General features: G+C 49.9%; 1 protein-coding gene across 6 annotated transcripts in view; it reads left to right on the top strand.

The window, feature by feature from the left end:
- Positions 1-16,088, top strand: part of NFATC2 (nuclear factor of activated T cells 2) — a 158,561-nt gene that overhangs the window by 68,325 nt on the left and 74,148 nt on the right. For all 6 annotated transcript variants that reach the window (XM_043884593.1, XM_043884594.1, XM_043884591.1 and 3 more), the window contains exons 4-5: positions 12,707-12,909; positions 13,786-13,958. In XM_043884593.1, coding sequence (XP_043740528.1) covers positions 12,707-12,909; positions 13,786-13,958 — 376 coding nt within the window. The remainder of the gene's footprint in view (positions 1-12,706; positions 12,910-13,785; positions 13,959-16,088) is intronic.

The raw sequence follows: 16,088 nt of genomic DNA, 5'->3' as shown, positions 1-16,088 counted from the left end.
GTGTTTCTCACTGAAACCTCCCAGCAACCCAGTGAGGCTATGTTATCATTAGTCCCATCGACAGATGAGGAAACTGAGGCCCTGAGACGTAAATGTCCTTCTCTGCTGTGATGGAGTCAGGGACCCATGCTGGGGTGTAACCCCAGACAGTCTGGCTTCTCCAGGGTTCCTGCTCTTCATCTCAGGGTTATGCTGGTTCTACCCAGACGGGAGAACAGAGAGATATGACGAGTACTCGCTTGGCTTCTTAAAGCAGCAAAAAAAAAAGAAAGAAAGAAAAAGAAAAAAACCCAAAGCTCCTTCCAAAGGTCGACTCCGAAAAGGCTTACATATTTCAGTCCAGCACTTGCAGACTCATCTCCTAGGTGACTCAGTCACTCCTTGGCCAGAAGAGAGAGCTGCTCAGGATGGGGTGCCCGTGGGGAGCCGTGGCTGAGCTGACGTTTCTGTTGGGTGGACCAGAAGCTGGGGGCTGAGCTCACCAGAGGGGCGGGTGGGGCCAGAGAAGGGAAAGCTGGCGTCTGGGTGGGCGGGGGGCACAGTGATCCAGTTTCTTTGTTCAGAGACCGCTGGGGGGCTCTGGGGAGAGGGCCGTGGGGGAGAGCACTGGATCCTGAATCCCATTAGGCTCACGTGCCTGCCTCTGATCTCGCCACACTGTGTTCCCCGGCTTCCTCGGAGTTTCAAATGTGGACATGGTAATTGGAAGCAAATTTAGCATGTGCCAGGCCATCGAGCCTGTCTATTTAGTCAGCATGCTCGCTGTGCGGTAGATATGTCTGTTTTTAATTTCCAGTGATGCGAGAAATATAGAATGACTTGATTCTTAATTTAGAATACGGAGAGAGACTGACTGGTTTTGTTTTCGAGCCCGTGCAATGTCTCATTCTCTTTCTATGGCTCGCCGTGCGATTCTTTAAAACGTGGCCCTGTGGAAGTGGGGAGGGGCCAGATAGGGATCGGGGGATTAAGAGGTACAAAGTACTCCGTATAAAATAAGTAAGCTACACGGATAGATTCTACAGCACAGGGAGCAGAGCCAATATTTTATAACTATAAATGGAATATAACCTTTAAAAATTGTGAATCACTACGTTGTACACCTCAGACTTATGTAACATGGTACATCGACGATGCCTTGATGGAAATAAAGTAAAATAAAATAGAATGTGGCTCTGGCAGAGAGGCCTCTGGCCCCAGAGGTCTCCTGCCAGACTGAAGGCGGCCCGGCAGGGGGCTCCCCCGCTTGGCTGAGAACGCAGACAGAGGGCTCGTCCCCCGCCACACCCTGGAGATGCTGCCACCTCTTTTCAGAGCAGGGGGAGTCCGTGCCAGTTGTCCCACCAGCCGAGTCCTGCCCACACTGAGCGGACAGGATGGTCTCTGCGGGCCGGGAAGATAATTGTGGTGCCCGCGTGGGCAGCGGAACCGCCCTGTGTCCTGGAGGAGGCGGGCAGGTCTGGAAGGATGACAGCCGCTCAAACTCCTCGCACGGGGCTCCCCTCCCTCCCGGGCCGTGCGGGGTCCAGCTCCTGGGCTGCTCTAGGCACTGCAGAGGCCTCCGCCAGCGACACCGGGAACTTGCTGATGTCCCAGCAGGGGAGGGAAGAAAATCACATAAATACATCTCGGAGCGCCCGGCGATGATGAATCTCTGTTGCAACACAAAGCCACGGGTGGGTGGATGAAGAGCGAGATGGGTGTGGGCTGCCGTGTTGGGACGAGCCGTCAGGCAGAGCCTCTCTGATGGGAGATCATCTGGGGAGAGGCTTGAGTGAGGACGGGGATGAGTGCCCCAGGCAGAGGGAACACTGCGTGCCCAGACCCGGAGGCCGGAGTGTGCCCGCGGTGCCCGGCTTGTTGGGGGGCAGCAAGACCCCTGTGGCTGCAGCGGAGGGAGCCGGGAGGGTGGGCCGGAGGTGGAGGGTCTTCTGAGCCACGTTAAAGGCATTGGCTTTGTGACCTGAATGAGATGTTTGCTCTGGGCGGGGGTAGGGGTGAGCTGAGCAGAGGAGCGACAGGATAGAATGTACAGGTTAGATAGATAGATAGAAGGTTGTTTATTTCCCCCAGATATTTATTTACTTGGCTGCGTCGGGCCTTTGTCGCGTCCCGCGGGGTCTTGCGTCCCAGGTGCACAGACTCTCTAGTTCCGGTGCTCGGGCTCGGTAGTTGCAGAGGGCGGGCTTCGTTGCTCCACAGCTTGTGGGATCTTAGTTCCTGGATCGGGGATCGAACCCTGTCCCCCGCTTCGCAAAGGGAATTCTTAACCACTGGACCGCCAGGGAAGTCCCTCATGTACCGTTTTAAAGTACATCCTAGCTGCGTTGTGCAGGAGATCGTGTGAAAAGGGAAGAGATGGGCAAGGATGGAAGCAAAGAGACCAGGAGGGAGGCTAAGGTAACAGTCCAGGCAGGAGATGGGCCCAGTGAAGAGTCTCCTGCAGCGGTCGGGCAAAAGGTGGTGGTAGCTTGGACCAGCGGTGGTAACCGGACTTGCGCGTCACTGGGTCTCCAACGTTGGGCCACCAAGGCTTGCCGCTGCCCTGCGGGTGGTGTGTGGTTGCTTCTCTGCTGGTGTGGGCCCCCCCCTGGACTCGAGGGGGGCCTCCTGGCACCTCTGCCCACCTCTTCTTTTGCTGGGGGGCCCCACCTTGGACTCCTGCTCCTGAGGTTTCCCTGGGTGGGTGCTGGGTCTTCACTGGTCTTACAGGATGGGACCGGACGTGGCACATGCTTTTCTGCCTCCATCGCTTTTGTTTTCCTTCTTTGTGGCTTTTAAAAGAAATGTCAGGGTTTAAAGGGAAAAGCAGAGGGGCTCACGCTGTCTGAATGGATATTTTGGTTTTACTCATTTTATGTTACACCTTCATTTGTGTTGAACTGTAACCCACCTGTTGGGTTCAGGGGAGCTTCAACCATGGGGTCCTGGGACAACAGAGCTCCTTCCTGGGAGTGATTGAAGCCCAGTAGACGTTGTAAAATAAGGCCTGATTTCTTTTCTGCTTTTATTTTGGATATACACTTACACACTACACACATAACACATGTCCCTTTTCCACCTTAGAAACACAACAGATACATTTGTTCTCACAGTCATGTTTTATTTTGGAGATTATTCTATGTCAGTATATAAAAAGCTTCCTTAGGGTGCCCCGTATGGTTGCCCAGACTGTGCACTGCACAACTCCAGGGGCTGTCATTCATATTCGCTGTCATGCTGGTCCCCAGCATCCTCATTCTTATTTTTTAATAACAGTATTATAGACCATATAATACACCACCGCTGATGTAACTCATACTCTTTCGATGGACCTTTATGTTGTTTCCAATCTTTTGCTGTTTTAAAGAGCGCTGCATTGAATAACCTTGTCATTAATTTTTTGTTGTACATTCATGGGATAACCCACTCACTAGGAGCAGAATTACTGCAGCCAAGGGACTGTAGTAATTTGTAATTTTCACAGATAACCGCAAAATTGTCTGCCACAGATTTGGGCACACCCTGTTTCTGCAGACTCTGCTCTTGTGTTCATATATTTCCATCAGGTTAACTTTCACCTGGGTGATGCGCTTGTTCTGTCTTTTGCATCAGTCGGACATAGAGCAGATGAAGGAAATATCCTTCCTGCCACAGACCTGGGTTCAAATCTCTGCACTGCAGCTTGCTTGGTTGGGCACCTCACATCTCTGAGCCTCCATTTCTTCTTTCATAAAAGGGCAGTTGAGTTGCTCATGGAACTTCAGGAGGATGGAAATGGACCAGACAGGCAACAATTAATTTGGTACCTAATTATATCCTGCAATTATGAGAAACACAACAAAGAAAACTATTACTGGGAGCCCCCGCCTCATCCAGCGAGCAAGGACAGACTTTCTTGGGAAATAATATTTGAGCCACACTCTGCAGTATGACTAGGAATTAACTCGGGGAGAGGGTGTTTCTGAAAGGTCAGACGCAGGGAGCCCATGGTAAGGGGTGGGGGCGTGATGTTGAGTGGGGCCAGATCACACAGTGGGAGCTGAGAGTTTAGAAAAAGTCCTTCTGGCCTCAGGAGAGAAGATGATGCGTGAGGACTGGGGGAATGCAGGGAGACTCCTTAGGAGAGAGATAGTGGTGTTTCGGATGGAAGTGATGGATGGGGAAATGGTGATGGATTTGAGTGCCCTTTAGGACTAAAATCACATTGATAGGACTTTGAGACGGATCCACTGTGGAGGTGAGGCACAGGGAGGATTAGGGAGGCGGGATGAGTTAGGAATTTTAACGGTGTCTTTAATATGTGCTCATTAGGTGGCTATGTAATGCTTGTTGGGACCACTGAGACCAGAGCACGCTCGTGGACTAGTTTTCCTGGTGTGTGTGTGTGTGTGTGTGTGTGTGTGTGTGGTGTGTGTGTGTGTGTGTGTGTGTGGTGTGGGGTGTGTGTGTGTGTGTGTGATGGGAGTGCAGCTGGGGTAGCAGCTATGTTCTGCAGTTTTTTGCATCTAAAAATAAAGGCAGAATTTGGGATCCATGTGCGTTTGTAACAGACCTTCGCCCCGCGTGCTGTGTGGCAGTTGGGAATTACAGTGATATGTCCCCATGGGCTTTTTCCTTCTTTCACAATGTAATGTTTGAGGATGATACCAGTTTCCTAATATTCCAAATTTGACAAAAAAAAAAAAAAAGCTACTTAACATCGTTAAAATTTGATTTTAGTAAAATTCAAAACAGTTTCCTTGGCAGGTTGCCATTTTGAAAATCAATCCCACATTTTAGATTTGATGGCAGCCTCATGCATCTGAGAGTATTTAAAAACTCTGAACAGAGTTGATAGAAGAATGGTTTTCAGGGAAGTGTCATTTCTGAGTCCTCATTGCAACGTTATATAAGAGGGGATGCTTGAACAACCTGCATGCCCAACTGCAGGGGGGTTAAAGCTGTGGGTCCAAACAGACGATGAACACGGGGGGTGCAGGGGAGGGCAAACTTTAAGGTAGCACTCACTCTCAGGTACCCAGTTTGCATTTGCACAGCCCTGAGAGCCAGTGCCTCCTTAAATCGTGTGCCTGGGCGCCTCACTAGTCTTGTTCCTGTCTAAGCCCAGGGAGATTCTATACAGTCATTTGAGATTGTCCCATTAAACAGCATTTAGCAGCAAAGGACGGTGGTCACACTATCTCTAAAATGCTTCCCTAAGTGCGTAGAAGAAGAGTGTGGAAAGATGTACACCAAAATGCGTATTTATTTTGCGGGAGTATTTTTCTCTGCGTTGTTCTATTGCTAAGTCATGAACTACTCTTTGTGACCCCATGGACTGCAGCACGCCAGGTTCCCCTGTCCTTCACTATCTCCTGGAGCTTACTCAAACTCATGTCCATCAAGTTGGTGATGCCATCCAACCATCTCATCCTCTGTCGTCCCCTTCTCTCACCTTCAGTCTTTCCCAGCATCAGGGTCTTTTCCAATGAGTCAGTTCTTCGCATCAGGTGGCCAAAGTGTTGGAGCTTCAGCTTCAGCATCAGTCCTTCCAATGAACATTCAGGACTGATTTCCTTTAGGATGGACTGGTTGGATCTCCTTGCTGTCCAAGCGACTCTCAAGCATCTTCTATAATTCATATATTTTTATATTGTCCATTTTTTCTACAGTGTATGATGAGTGCTTATTACTTTCATAACAAGACCAAGGGAAAGCAAGTATTATCATGTACCAATGCTCTTTGATCTGTGCGTTAGGGCAGTTAAGTTGCTTCTAAGAGTGGGCAGAGCTTGAATTTGGGGGTGAGGGTGGGTCTTATGAGCTTTCTCTGGGAACCTGGGGGTCTCTGAGATGCGGACACCATTCCTTGTATTCCTTGTTCCTTTGGCTGAGTAGGTGGGATGGACCTGCCTGTCTTAATAGACACAGTCTGAGATCTGGGAGCATCTGGAGGCAGCTGACAGAGAAGAGGCAGGTCTAGCCGTGTCCCTGCAGTTCCACTGATGGCTTTGGAGCTGTAGGGTCATGAGCAAGTGCTTAACCCCGCTAAGCCTCGGCCTTCTCATCCCGAAAGGGATGGGCCCGCCTTTCTGTCTGGACGTTGTTGTGCAGGTGCAGTCAGCTCTGACACCCGCCTGCCTGTGCAGCAGACCCTCGTGGTTAGAAGCACCCCCTTCTTCCTGGAATCTTGTCGACTGCCTGGGAAATTACAAGACGCAGAACACGTTCACTCTCACGTGGCTGCAGCAAGTGGAGCCTCTTCTGCTTTGGAAGCTGGCTGACTCTGAGCTTCTAGGTTGCCACGGGAGAGCAGGCAGGCGTCTGCTATGGCTGGGAAGCCACCCTGCTTGCCAAGCACCCCTGAGATGACCGTATCTTTGGAGAAGCCTGGAAAGAGGCCTTAAGACCCTGGTCTTCCTCTAATAGGGGACCACAGGGTGTTTGGGACCTCAGGAGTGGGTCATGCCTTCCCAAGACATCAAGCCCTGTGTGCAAGACCCAATCACTCAGTTTTTGGAGAAGCAAGTGAATCGCTATATGCTCTTATCAAACCTCCAGAGAGCCGGCAAGGCTCCCCCAGAATGCACATGCTCTGAGCACCTTCTGCCACCTTCTGGGGAGGGGGTGGTGTGGAGAGGGGAGGGGAGGCTGTCTTTCCAGCTTAGGTGTTGTGGTCCTCCCCGCCCTCCACATCAGGGGCTCTCCAGCCGCCCACAGAGGATGGAGGTGAGTGCCTGGGTTTCACCACACACGAGTGTGTTTCGGGTCATTTTTCACACTTTGAGTCTTTCGCATTCATTCTTCACTCCTCCATGCAGTTCTGTCTTACCGCCTCCGTGTTTTGAGTTGCATCATCCTCTGATGACAAGAAGTCTTGTTTCGTGGGCACCTCCTGCGTGCTGGGCTCCGGGGCCCTGCAGAGGTCATCTTGTTTAGGCTTCAAAGAGCCCAGGGAAGTGGGGGGTGGTGTCCCTGTCTCACAGGAGCACATGGAGGCTCAGCAAGGCGGGGTCACTGCTCTGGGGCCGCACAGCTGCTCGTAAGAAGCAGGGCCTGGGTGCAGAGCTGGGGGTGTCTGACCAAACGTGAAATGCCTACTCCCCCACCCTCTGGGAGGAGGAGCTCACACGGGTGAGGTGGGATCCGTCTGCGACATGGCATCAGCTAGCCCAGCTTTGCCAGGGGCTGCCCTGAGACCCAGAGAGTTCCTGCTGAGAGCAGCAGGTTCCTCTCTCAAGAGGCAGCCTTGTTTGTTTTGGTTGCTGTTGCCCGTTTCTCTGCTTCGCTCCCTCCGCCTGCCTCCCCCGCTTCTTGTTCAGCAGGAAGAACTCTCTGGATCTTATCATTTAGCACTGGCTTGTGTCTCCTGTGAGAACCCAGTCTGCTCTTTCTGACCCGTAGCTGTAGGTCATAGAGCAGCTGTGAGCCCCCCAGATGGCCAGGACACAGCTCACTGTGGAAACAGACTCAGAGCCCAAAGGTCTGGCGCACCCTGCCAGGACCGCGCCAGCCTCAGTGTCCTCATGTGTGGAATGGGCCCATCCTGCCTAGAACCGTGGCCGCACGTGTGAAACGTGGAGCGTGGTCCCTGACCTGAGGGCAGCGTATGCTTAGTCACCGCACTGCTGTTGATGGTGGCCACTGACTTAGTGATCACGCCGAACAAAACAAGCACACTTCCTTCCACCAGGGGCTTCCTGTTCAAGTGGGAAGGAGATACTGAGCAAATTAACAACTAGCAAGACAATGTCAGATGGTAACGAAGGGACTATTCCAGTGGTGTGTGAGTGAATCTTTAAGATCCACTCTTCTGGAAAAAAGAGCCCCGATTTTTAGCATTTGCTAATCTCTGTGGTGTGAATATCCTCACCGTGGTTGATTTCAGGCTATCAAAATGATGTCTGACAGCTCTTCAGAACTCCTGGAAGTTTAACCAACTGACTCTTGCCAGTCTGAAAGAGCTGGCTCCAGCACTGGGCCTATGTAAATAATGGTGGTTTGGGAGAGACCTGAAGATCTGAGGGCCAAAAGTACCAGTGGAAGAAGAGTATGCAAGCAGAGAAGGTGGCTGTGCAAAGGCCCTGAGGTTGGAGAGAGCTTGGTGCGCTCAGGGACCAGAAGCTTGGCTGGTGTCGGCAGGAGCGTAATGGGCGGTGGATGGGGAGACAGAGGCTGGGCTGTTGGCAGCCTCACAGATAGACCATGGCATCAAGTTTGAATTTTATTCTCTGGCCACAAGAAGTCTTTGGAGGGTTGTAAGGGGGGGCAGGGGGAAGGGGGATGTCTGGGTCCGATTTGCATTTTTTTAAGGCTCAGTGGGCGGTTCTGTTACACCAGCAGGAGGTCAGCGAGAGAGCAGGGCCATCACTGGGGGAGGCAGCGGTGTCCTGATTGACATGTCACTGGGGGGGTGGGGAGGCAGCGTGACTTGATTGACATGTCACTGGGGCGGGGGGCGAGGCAGCGGTGTCCTGATTGACATGTCACTGGGTGGGGGAGGCAGCAGTGACTTGATTGACATGTCACTGGGGGAGGGGGAGGCAGCGGTGACCTGATTGACATGTCACTGGGGGTGGGGTGAGGCAGCAGTGACCTGATTGACATGTCACTGGTGGGGGAGGCATCAGTGACTTGATTGACATGTCACTGGTGGGGGGAGGCAGCGGTGGCCTGATTGATTGGTGCGCCGCTGGGGAGGGGGAGCCGGAGGCGGCGGCACTCAGGCAGAGCCGTGGAGCTGTGACAGGTTCCGTCTCAGCTGCTCTCTGGCTGTTTACCCTGAATGCACGCAGCCCGCCGTTTCTGCTCTTAGGTTACAGGGAGGCAGAAGGAGCCTCAGACCATTAGGGTCATTATCTATGCCACCTACTTTCCTCCTTGATTCTGACCGATTCTGTAATTGCCACCTCCCGAGAAAGCCAGAATAGCAGGTGAGGAGAGATGTTTATCTTGGGTCCAAAGGCAAGGCAAGATCAACAAAAACAAAACCTCTTCTCCACGCTGCCCTTCCTCCTGTGATTTTGTCTCCATCAGTACCTTGTTCTGCAATTTGCATGGGGGGTGGAAAGATAAGACTGACTGCATTTCCACCTTTGCCCAAGGGTGCTCCTCGGGTGTGTATCGGACACCTATGTAAATGTTGTGGGTGTCAGCTTGTCAGGTTATGAAGAAGGTTGCCATCTGGCCCTGCTCCACCCTGAGCTTGCCTCTTGGTCTAGGGCTTAGAGGGGCACGAGAGATGCCATCTTTCTGGACTGGCGTTGTCTGGTAGAACTTTCTCGAGGATGAAAACGTCCTGTATCTTGCCATCCATCGTGGTAGCCTCCAGTCATCTGTGGCTCGTGTGGCTGGGCAGCTGACTTCTCAGTTCAGTTTTTGTATAAGCTGTTGTCTTGCACAGCGGAATTCTAGACCACACGTGATCATCTATTGCCCTGGAGCCTTGGGTTCGTGGTTGACTGGAGAGCCTCCTGAACTCTTGTAGAACTCTGTGGAAGGGTGGGATCTCAAGTGAGTTGTCACTTGTCATAACCCTGCTTCCTCCCAGTTGCAGAGAAAGGAGCAGGGTCACAGAAAGAGTACGGGATTTTCCCAGCGTCTCTCAGCTGTGGAGTGGCCAGATAGGAACCCAGCTTCTAACTCTTAGCTCAGCATCCTTTTCTCTTTTCTGATGTGTAATTTTCAAAACCAGTGTTAAATTTCACAGGTTTCCAGGCAGCTCTTCTGCCTGTAACTTTGCAGGTTGAGTTGAAGTCCTCTTTGACCTTGACCTCAACCTTGATCTCCTCCTCCATCCCTGTAAGTGATCATGGTATGGTCAGTTTGGAGCACATCCTTCCACACCTTTTGCTGTTGTATTTACATGAGTATAAATGAATGGATCAAAAACTTGCAGCATTATTATTAAGAATAATAAGTTGTATCCTGCTATCCATATAACAAAATTTGTTTTTACAAGTTGCTTTTCTCTCTCAATAATTACGTCTTCGATCTTCATGGGCAAGGTCATAGATCTCTACCATACTGTTTTTTTTAAACTGTTGCAGTCTTTCATAGCCAGGACGTGTTATATTACTCATAAGCCTAATTGATGGAACTGTGTTCATCAACCATTTTTGTGCTTATCTCTTGTATGCAGATTTCATCTGGGGTACATACTGAGAAGTGGATTTATTAGGTCATAGGGAATATGTATTTTTATTTTTATTTTATTTTATTATTTCATTTATTTTTATTAGTTCGAGGCTAATTACTTTACAATATTATAGTGGTTTTTGCCATACATTGACATGAATCAGCCATGGATTTACATGTGTTCCCCATCCCGATCCCCCCTCCCTGTATTTTTAATTTTAATAGCTGCTACTCGAAAAATAGTTATACCATTTATATTCTTATCAGCTTCAGGAGAGTGTCTGTGTTCTCACAGCCTCCAGAATACCTAATATTATCAAATATCTACATGGGTGCTTCTCTAGTGGGTGAAACATGGTATCCCATAGTTGTTTAACTTTCCTGTTTACAAGGCAAGTGGAGATCTTTTCTATGCTAATGGTTATTCGTTTTTCTGTGAATTGCCTGTTCAAACCTGTTGTCTGTTTTGCTGTTGGGTTCTTTTTATTAACTTATTTAGCAAATCGTATTAGAATGCCTGCCATGTGCCAAGCATTATTCTAGGTGCTAGGGATTCCGTGGCAAGTTAAATCAGTAGACATCTGTGCCTGCAAGGAGGTGATAGTCTAGTTGCAAAAGAAAGACCTGAGCAAAAGGAACTGAGAAAATATATAGGATGTTTTATGGGATGAAAAGGAGGGGAAGGAGTTAGGGAGAGTCATGGAGGGTAGGACTCGATTTTAAATAGGATGGCCAGGAATCTTGTCCTTTACTTATTCATTTGGAAGTCATTCTTTTTTTTTTTTTTTTAAGAATATTTACTTATTTGTTTATGGCTCTGTTGGGTCTCTGCTGCTGCTCACGGGTTTCTTTGATTGCGGCGGGCGGGGGCCGCCCTCTAGCTGTGGCGCGTGGGGCTCCTCCCCGTGGGGGCTCCTCCCCGTGGGGCTCCTCATCATGGGGCTCCTCCCCGTGGGGCTCCTCATCATGGGGCTCCTCATCATGGGGCTCCTCCCCGTGGGGGCTCCTCCCCGTGGGGCTTCCTCCCCGTGGGGCCTCCTCCCCGTGGGGCTCCTCCCCGTGGGGCTCCTCTTGTTGCAGAGCGGGTGGGCTCAGTTGCTCCACAGCACCCGGGATCATCCTGGACCAGGGACTGAACTGGTTTCCCCTGCATTGCCAGGCAGACTCTTAACTACTGGACTGCCAGTGAACCCCCTACAGAGGAGACTTCTCTGGTGAGAAGGTCACCAGAGGTGAATGGCCCCACCCCCTTTTCCCCAGGAATAAGAACACTGAGCCTCTCTGGTAGGTGTTAGGGATAAACAAGGAACATAAACCTGGTCCCTGTGTGTTGGAACTTAGAACTTTTGTTTGTTTGTTTGTTCGGCGCTAAGCTTTCCTAGAGGGGAGTTCTCTAGCATCCTAAGGTGGCTATGGAAACTCCTGGCTATGATCATGCCTTTTGGTGTGTTTGTAAAAATTAACATCTATACGAGATATTGGTGTTTTGCAAGTGTCCAGTACCCACTTCTTAAAACAGTTTGCAGTTTAATCTTCTGCATTCCTGTGGAACCGCTGCTGTCCCCTGAGCCAAATTAATCTAGCAGGAATGTTTGTTGCCATCTAAGAGTTAATACAGTGTTTAATGATTTCATTTATTTGCTTGTTTTAGGTTTTCTTCTTTCTTCTCCTATTCCCCACTCCGCACTAGATTCTAAGTTCCAAAACACAGGGACCAGGTCTCTATTCCTTGTTTTATCCCTAACACCTACTAGAGAGGCTCAGTGTTCTTATTCCTGGGGGAAAAAGGAGGTGTGGGTTCACCTCTGGTGACCTTCTCACCAGAGAAGTCCCCTCTGTAGGCATACTTTACGTATTCTACGTATTAATCCTTTGCCATTATATATTACATGTAATTTCTTCCAGTCTTTCATTTTCTTTTAACCTCGATGACAGTACTTTTGCCTTGCTCTTTTTTAAAATTATAAAACTTGACTTGTTAATTGAAATATAGTCATATAAAAATTGAAAGTGCCTTTTTCTGATCTTTCCAGGCAACCACTGTCAAGAGCTCTGGTTTATCTTTTCCAATTATTTTCTATTCTCACTACCATCTCCGTGACCCCAGTCACCAGTGAAGCATAGTTTTTGGCTGTTTCTCCATAAATGCAGCTCTGATCTATCAGATTCTTTCTCAAGCTGCTTAATATTCATTTTTAGAGAGGCTCCCTGTAATTTATCCAAGCGTCCCCTCTGGCTGGCATCCAGGTGGCGTCCAGCTCTCCGTCACTCTGGACTCTGCAGCAGTCCTGCATCCCTTCTGCCGCTCAGGCGCTTGTCTGGTCTTCCTTTGTTGGGACTACAGCCTCCATTGTCTTTGCTCAGTCACTAAGTCGTGTCTGACTCTTTGTGACCCCACGGACTGTAGCCCGCCAGGCTCCTCTGTCCAGGGGATTCTCCAGGCAAGAATACTAGAGTGGCTTGCCATTTCCTTCTCTGGGGGATCTTCCCAGCCCAGGGATCGAACCTGCATCTCCTGCACTGGCAGGCGGATTCTTTCCCCCGGGGAAGCTCAATGCCCTGTGTGTTAATGGTGCTGTAACAATTTGCTTTGTTTTCTCACCCTCAGCTCCACGGCTACATGGAGAATAAGCCCCTGGGGCTTCAGATCTTCATTGGGACAGCCGACGAGCGGATCCTCAAGCCCCATGCCTTCTACCAGGTACATCGAATCACAGGGAAAACCGTCACCACCACCAGCTATGAGAAGATTGTGGGCAACACCAAAGTCTTGGAGATTCCGCTGGAGCCGAAAAACAACATGAGGGCGACGTAAGGCTGGGGGGTGAGGGTGGGGGGTCCTCACAGGGAAGGGGGTGGGGCCGTGTGGTGGAGGTGTGGGCTTGACTCCTTGGAATTGATGGGAGCAGCTTGATGGGGGACCCAGTCTGTGATGGACCTACAGAGACTGCTGGTTTAAAAGCTTCCATGTGAAAAGTTCTAGACCCTGATATTTTTCACGTGTTGAGAGGAAGGCTGCTTATGCACCTTTAGCTTATGTTGTTTGGAATGAGGCTAAGCTTATTTTTATGACAAGTATTTATTTGACTTAAAAATCATTAAATAATAATGCAGGTAGATGTAACCTCACGGGCCTAATGTGGGAAACATTGCACCGGTGTGTTGGAGTACAAACAACTTTATTAGAGAATAATCTCAAACTTGAGAACTGCGAGCAGCGTACAAAGAACTCCTCTGTTACACCGTCCGCTCAGGTTCCCCAATTGTTCACCTTTTCCACGTTTGCTTTATGACTCTTTCTCCCCATCCCTCTGTTTTTTTCCTGAACCCACTGAGAGTTAGCAGCAAGCATTATGCCTTTTTTACACCACGGTACATGTATCAGATTCAAGGTGTTTACTGTCGATACACTATTCTTGCTATCGCATAGTCCATAAGCAATTTCCCCCAGTTGTGTGTTTGAGTTTTTTCAGATACTTTTGAGAGTAGAACAGCTGGAGGCAGAATCTCCCTAGAGAAGTAACTTCCACTGGGGAGTTTCCCTGATTGCCTTTACCCCCACCCCACCCCCATTGCGGTCTCAATTCCTAGCGGAACAATGTATCCGTATATTGCAACCGCCCACTGTGGGGGACCTCCAGCTCCCCGAGATGGTCGGTTGTCAGTGGCTTCTCTCATCTGCGGCAGCATCGACTGCGCGGGGATCCTGAAGCTGAGGAACGCGGACATCGAGCTGCGGAAAGGCGAGACGGACATCGGGCGGAAGAACACGCGTGTGAGGCTGGTGTTCCGCGTGCACATCCCCGAGGCCAGCGGCAGGATCGTCTCCCTGCAGACCGCGTCCAACCCCATCGAGTGCTGTAAGTGCCGTTCTGGGCGGGGCGGGTCTGTGCCGAGTGCAGGGGACACGACCTTCCACGCCGGGCCTTGTCGCCCGGGCAGGGTGCCCTGCAAGATTGTGCAGGGCCCACAGGGACGAACGGCGGTCCAAGTTGACCAACGGGGCCAGAGACCGAGCACATTTCAGGGTTTCTCTCTGTTTTACTTGTGGAGGGTTTCAGTAAAAAATAATATGGCTGAGAAGCAGCCCACAGCTTGGTTGAGAAGATTTGAAGTGTCTGCGTGTTGGGCTGCTCTCAAGAAGGGCAGATGCAGCTGGAGTCAGTTGGCTGTGCTGAGCGTCCTCTGTCGCTGGTCCTCTTCTCTTCTTTCAATGGAATAACAATAACATCACAGTGGCTCTCGCTTACAGAATGGTGACTCCTGCAGTCACTAGGCTGAGTGCTCAATGTGCAGTATTCTTGTCATCATGCCCTTTTAGAGAAGGATGGAGATGAGGGGCTGAGTGACTTGTCCTAGCAGAGTGGGCTTTGAGCAGGGGTTTTGGCATGCAGGAGCCAGGCATCCCCATCACCCTCAGCGCATCTGTGTGTTTCCTGAGAATCTGCTCACTGTCTTGTGCGGTGCGGAGGGCCTGCAGATGAGCGTGATGTTTTCTCAGTCCTTCATGAGTCTGTGGTCTGGTAGAGATAAAGATACCCAAACAAAGATGCAGAAGATTTTCAGAATCCTGTATGGGGACGGGGGGCCAAGATCTGCCATTTGACAAGGCTCTGAGCAGAGACCTGGCCCAGCTCCCCCAGGCTTCAAAAGATGAAACTGTTCTGAGCTCTTTCCTAGGTACTTTGGGCAAGTTTGTTGTTGGATTTTGTAGTTAGGCCTGACAAAACTTATTGTCAGCTCAGATTTTGAGAGTTTAGAAGTCATTTTAAAAAGCATAAAGAGGGAAAGAAGTAAGCATTGTTACAGAAACAAAAGCTGTTTGTATAACTTTTGAAGTCTTGTTCTTCTGAGAATTTTTTTTTTTATGTTAGAGTAATGTTCCATATTCAGTTATGTTTCAGGGTTTTTTTCCCCCCTTTTTACTGGACATTTTACCATAATTAGGTGTCACAAAATCAGCTACCTACAGAGAGCGGGGAGGTGATGGACATGAGTGTGGTGGTGTGTGGGGGCAACAGTAGGTGTGGTGGAGACTGGGGGCCAGGATGGCATGTTCCCCGTCTCAGTCGGCTGCTGTTGCTCAAACCCAGCCGGCCTTTTCATGTGAGGGTGTCGACTCAAGTGGCCAAATCTTCTGATTTTTTTTTTTTTTTAAGAAAAGATAAACCAATAATTTCATGATTTTTGTTTTATTACTGGAGCATAATTGTTTTACAATGTGTTAATTTCTGATGAACAACAAAGGGAACCAGCTTTAGGTATACATATATCCCCTCTTCTTGAACCTCCCTCCCATCTCCGGCTTCCTCCCACCCCTCAAGGTCATCACAGAGCTCGGGGCCGAGTTCCCTGTGTTATGCGGTATCTTCCCACTAGCCATCTTTGTTACACACAGTACTGTATGTACGCTAGTCCTACACTCCCAATTCATCCCTGATTTTTAAAAAGCCGCAACAAATTAAAACACTCTGTGGGTCAGCTGAGGACTGCACATGTCTTAGACTCATCAGAAGTAGTCTTAATCAGACACCCATGAGCGAAGGGAAAGCATGAATATTTTATGCAAAACGGGTCGAGGAAGACTGGCCTTCCTTCAGCAAGGGGACCCGGACCCACTTTGAGAGAGAAGGTGGGACTTGGTCTCGATTGGTCCTCGGAAGAGGAGGAAGGACGCCTGTGGTCTTTCCTCAGGCCAGTGAGTCAGGGTAGGGGTCAGGCTGGATCTGGTGGTGAGTCTGTGCTCTGATGTGAGAGAAAAAAGACCCAACACAGACAACAAGGGAAAACAAGTGTTTGAAAAACATCATCTCAGAAGCCCTGGAATTCCCCTCCTCTACCCAGCAGAGCCTGCCCTGGGCCCCCGAGTGCTAGTCATGGTGGCTGCCCCGCCCTGCTCTTGGTTTTGAACATCTCAAGATGTTTGGGGAAGGAAACTCAGGCTCTTCCTCGGTGACTGGGGGATTTTGAGAAGATAAGGTCTCCCCTTT

Source organism: Cervus elaphus, chromosome 23, assembly GCF_910594005.1.
Source record: "Cervus elaphus chromosome 23, mCerEla1.1, whole genome shotgun sequence".
Classification (NCBI taxonomy): Eukaryota; Metazoa; Chordata; class Mammalia; order Artiodactyla; family Cervidae; genus Cervus; species Cervus elaphus.
The sequence above is the reverse complement of the archived record's forward strand: the minus strand, read 5'-3'. Positions and strand labels throughout refer to the sequence as shown.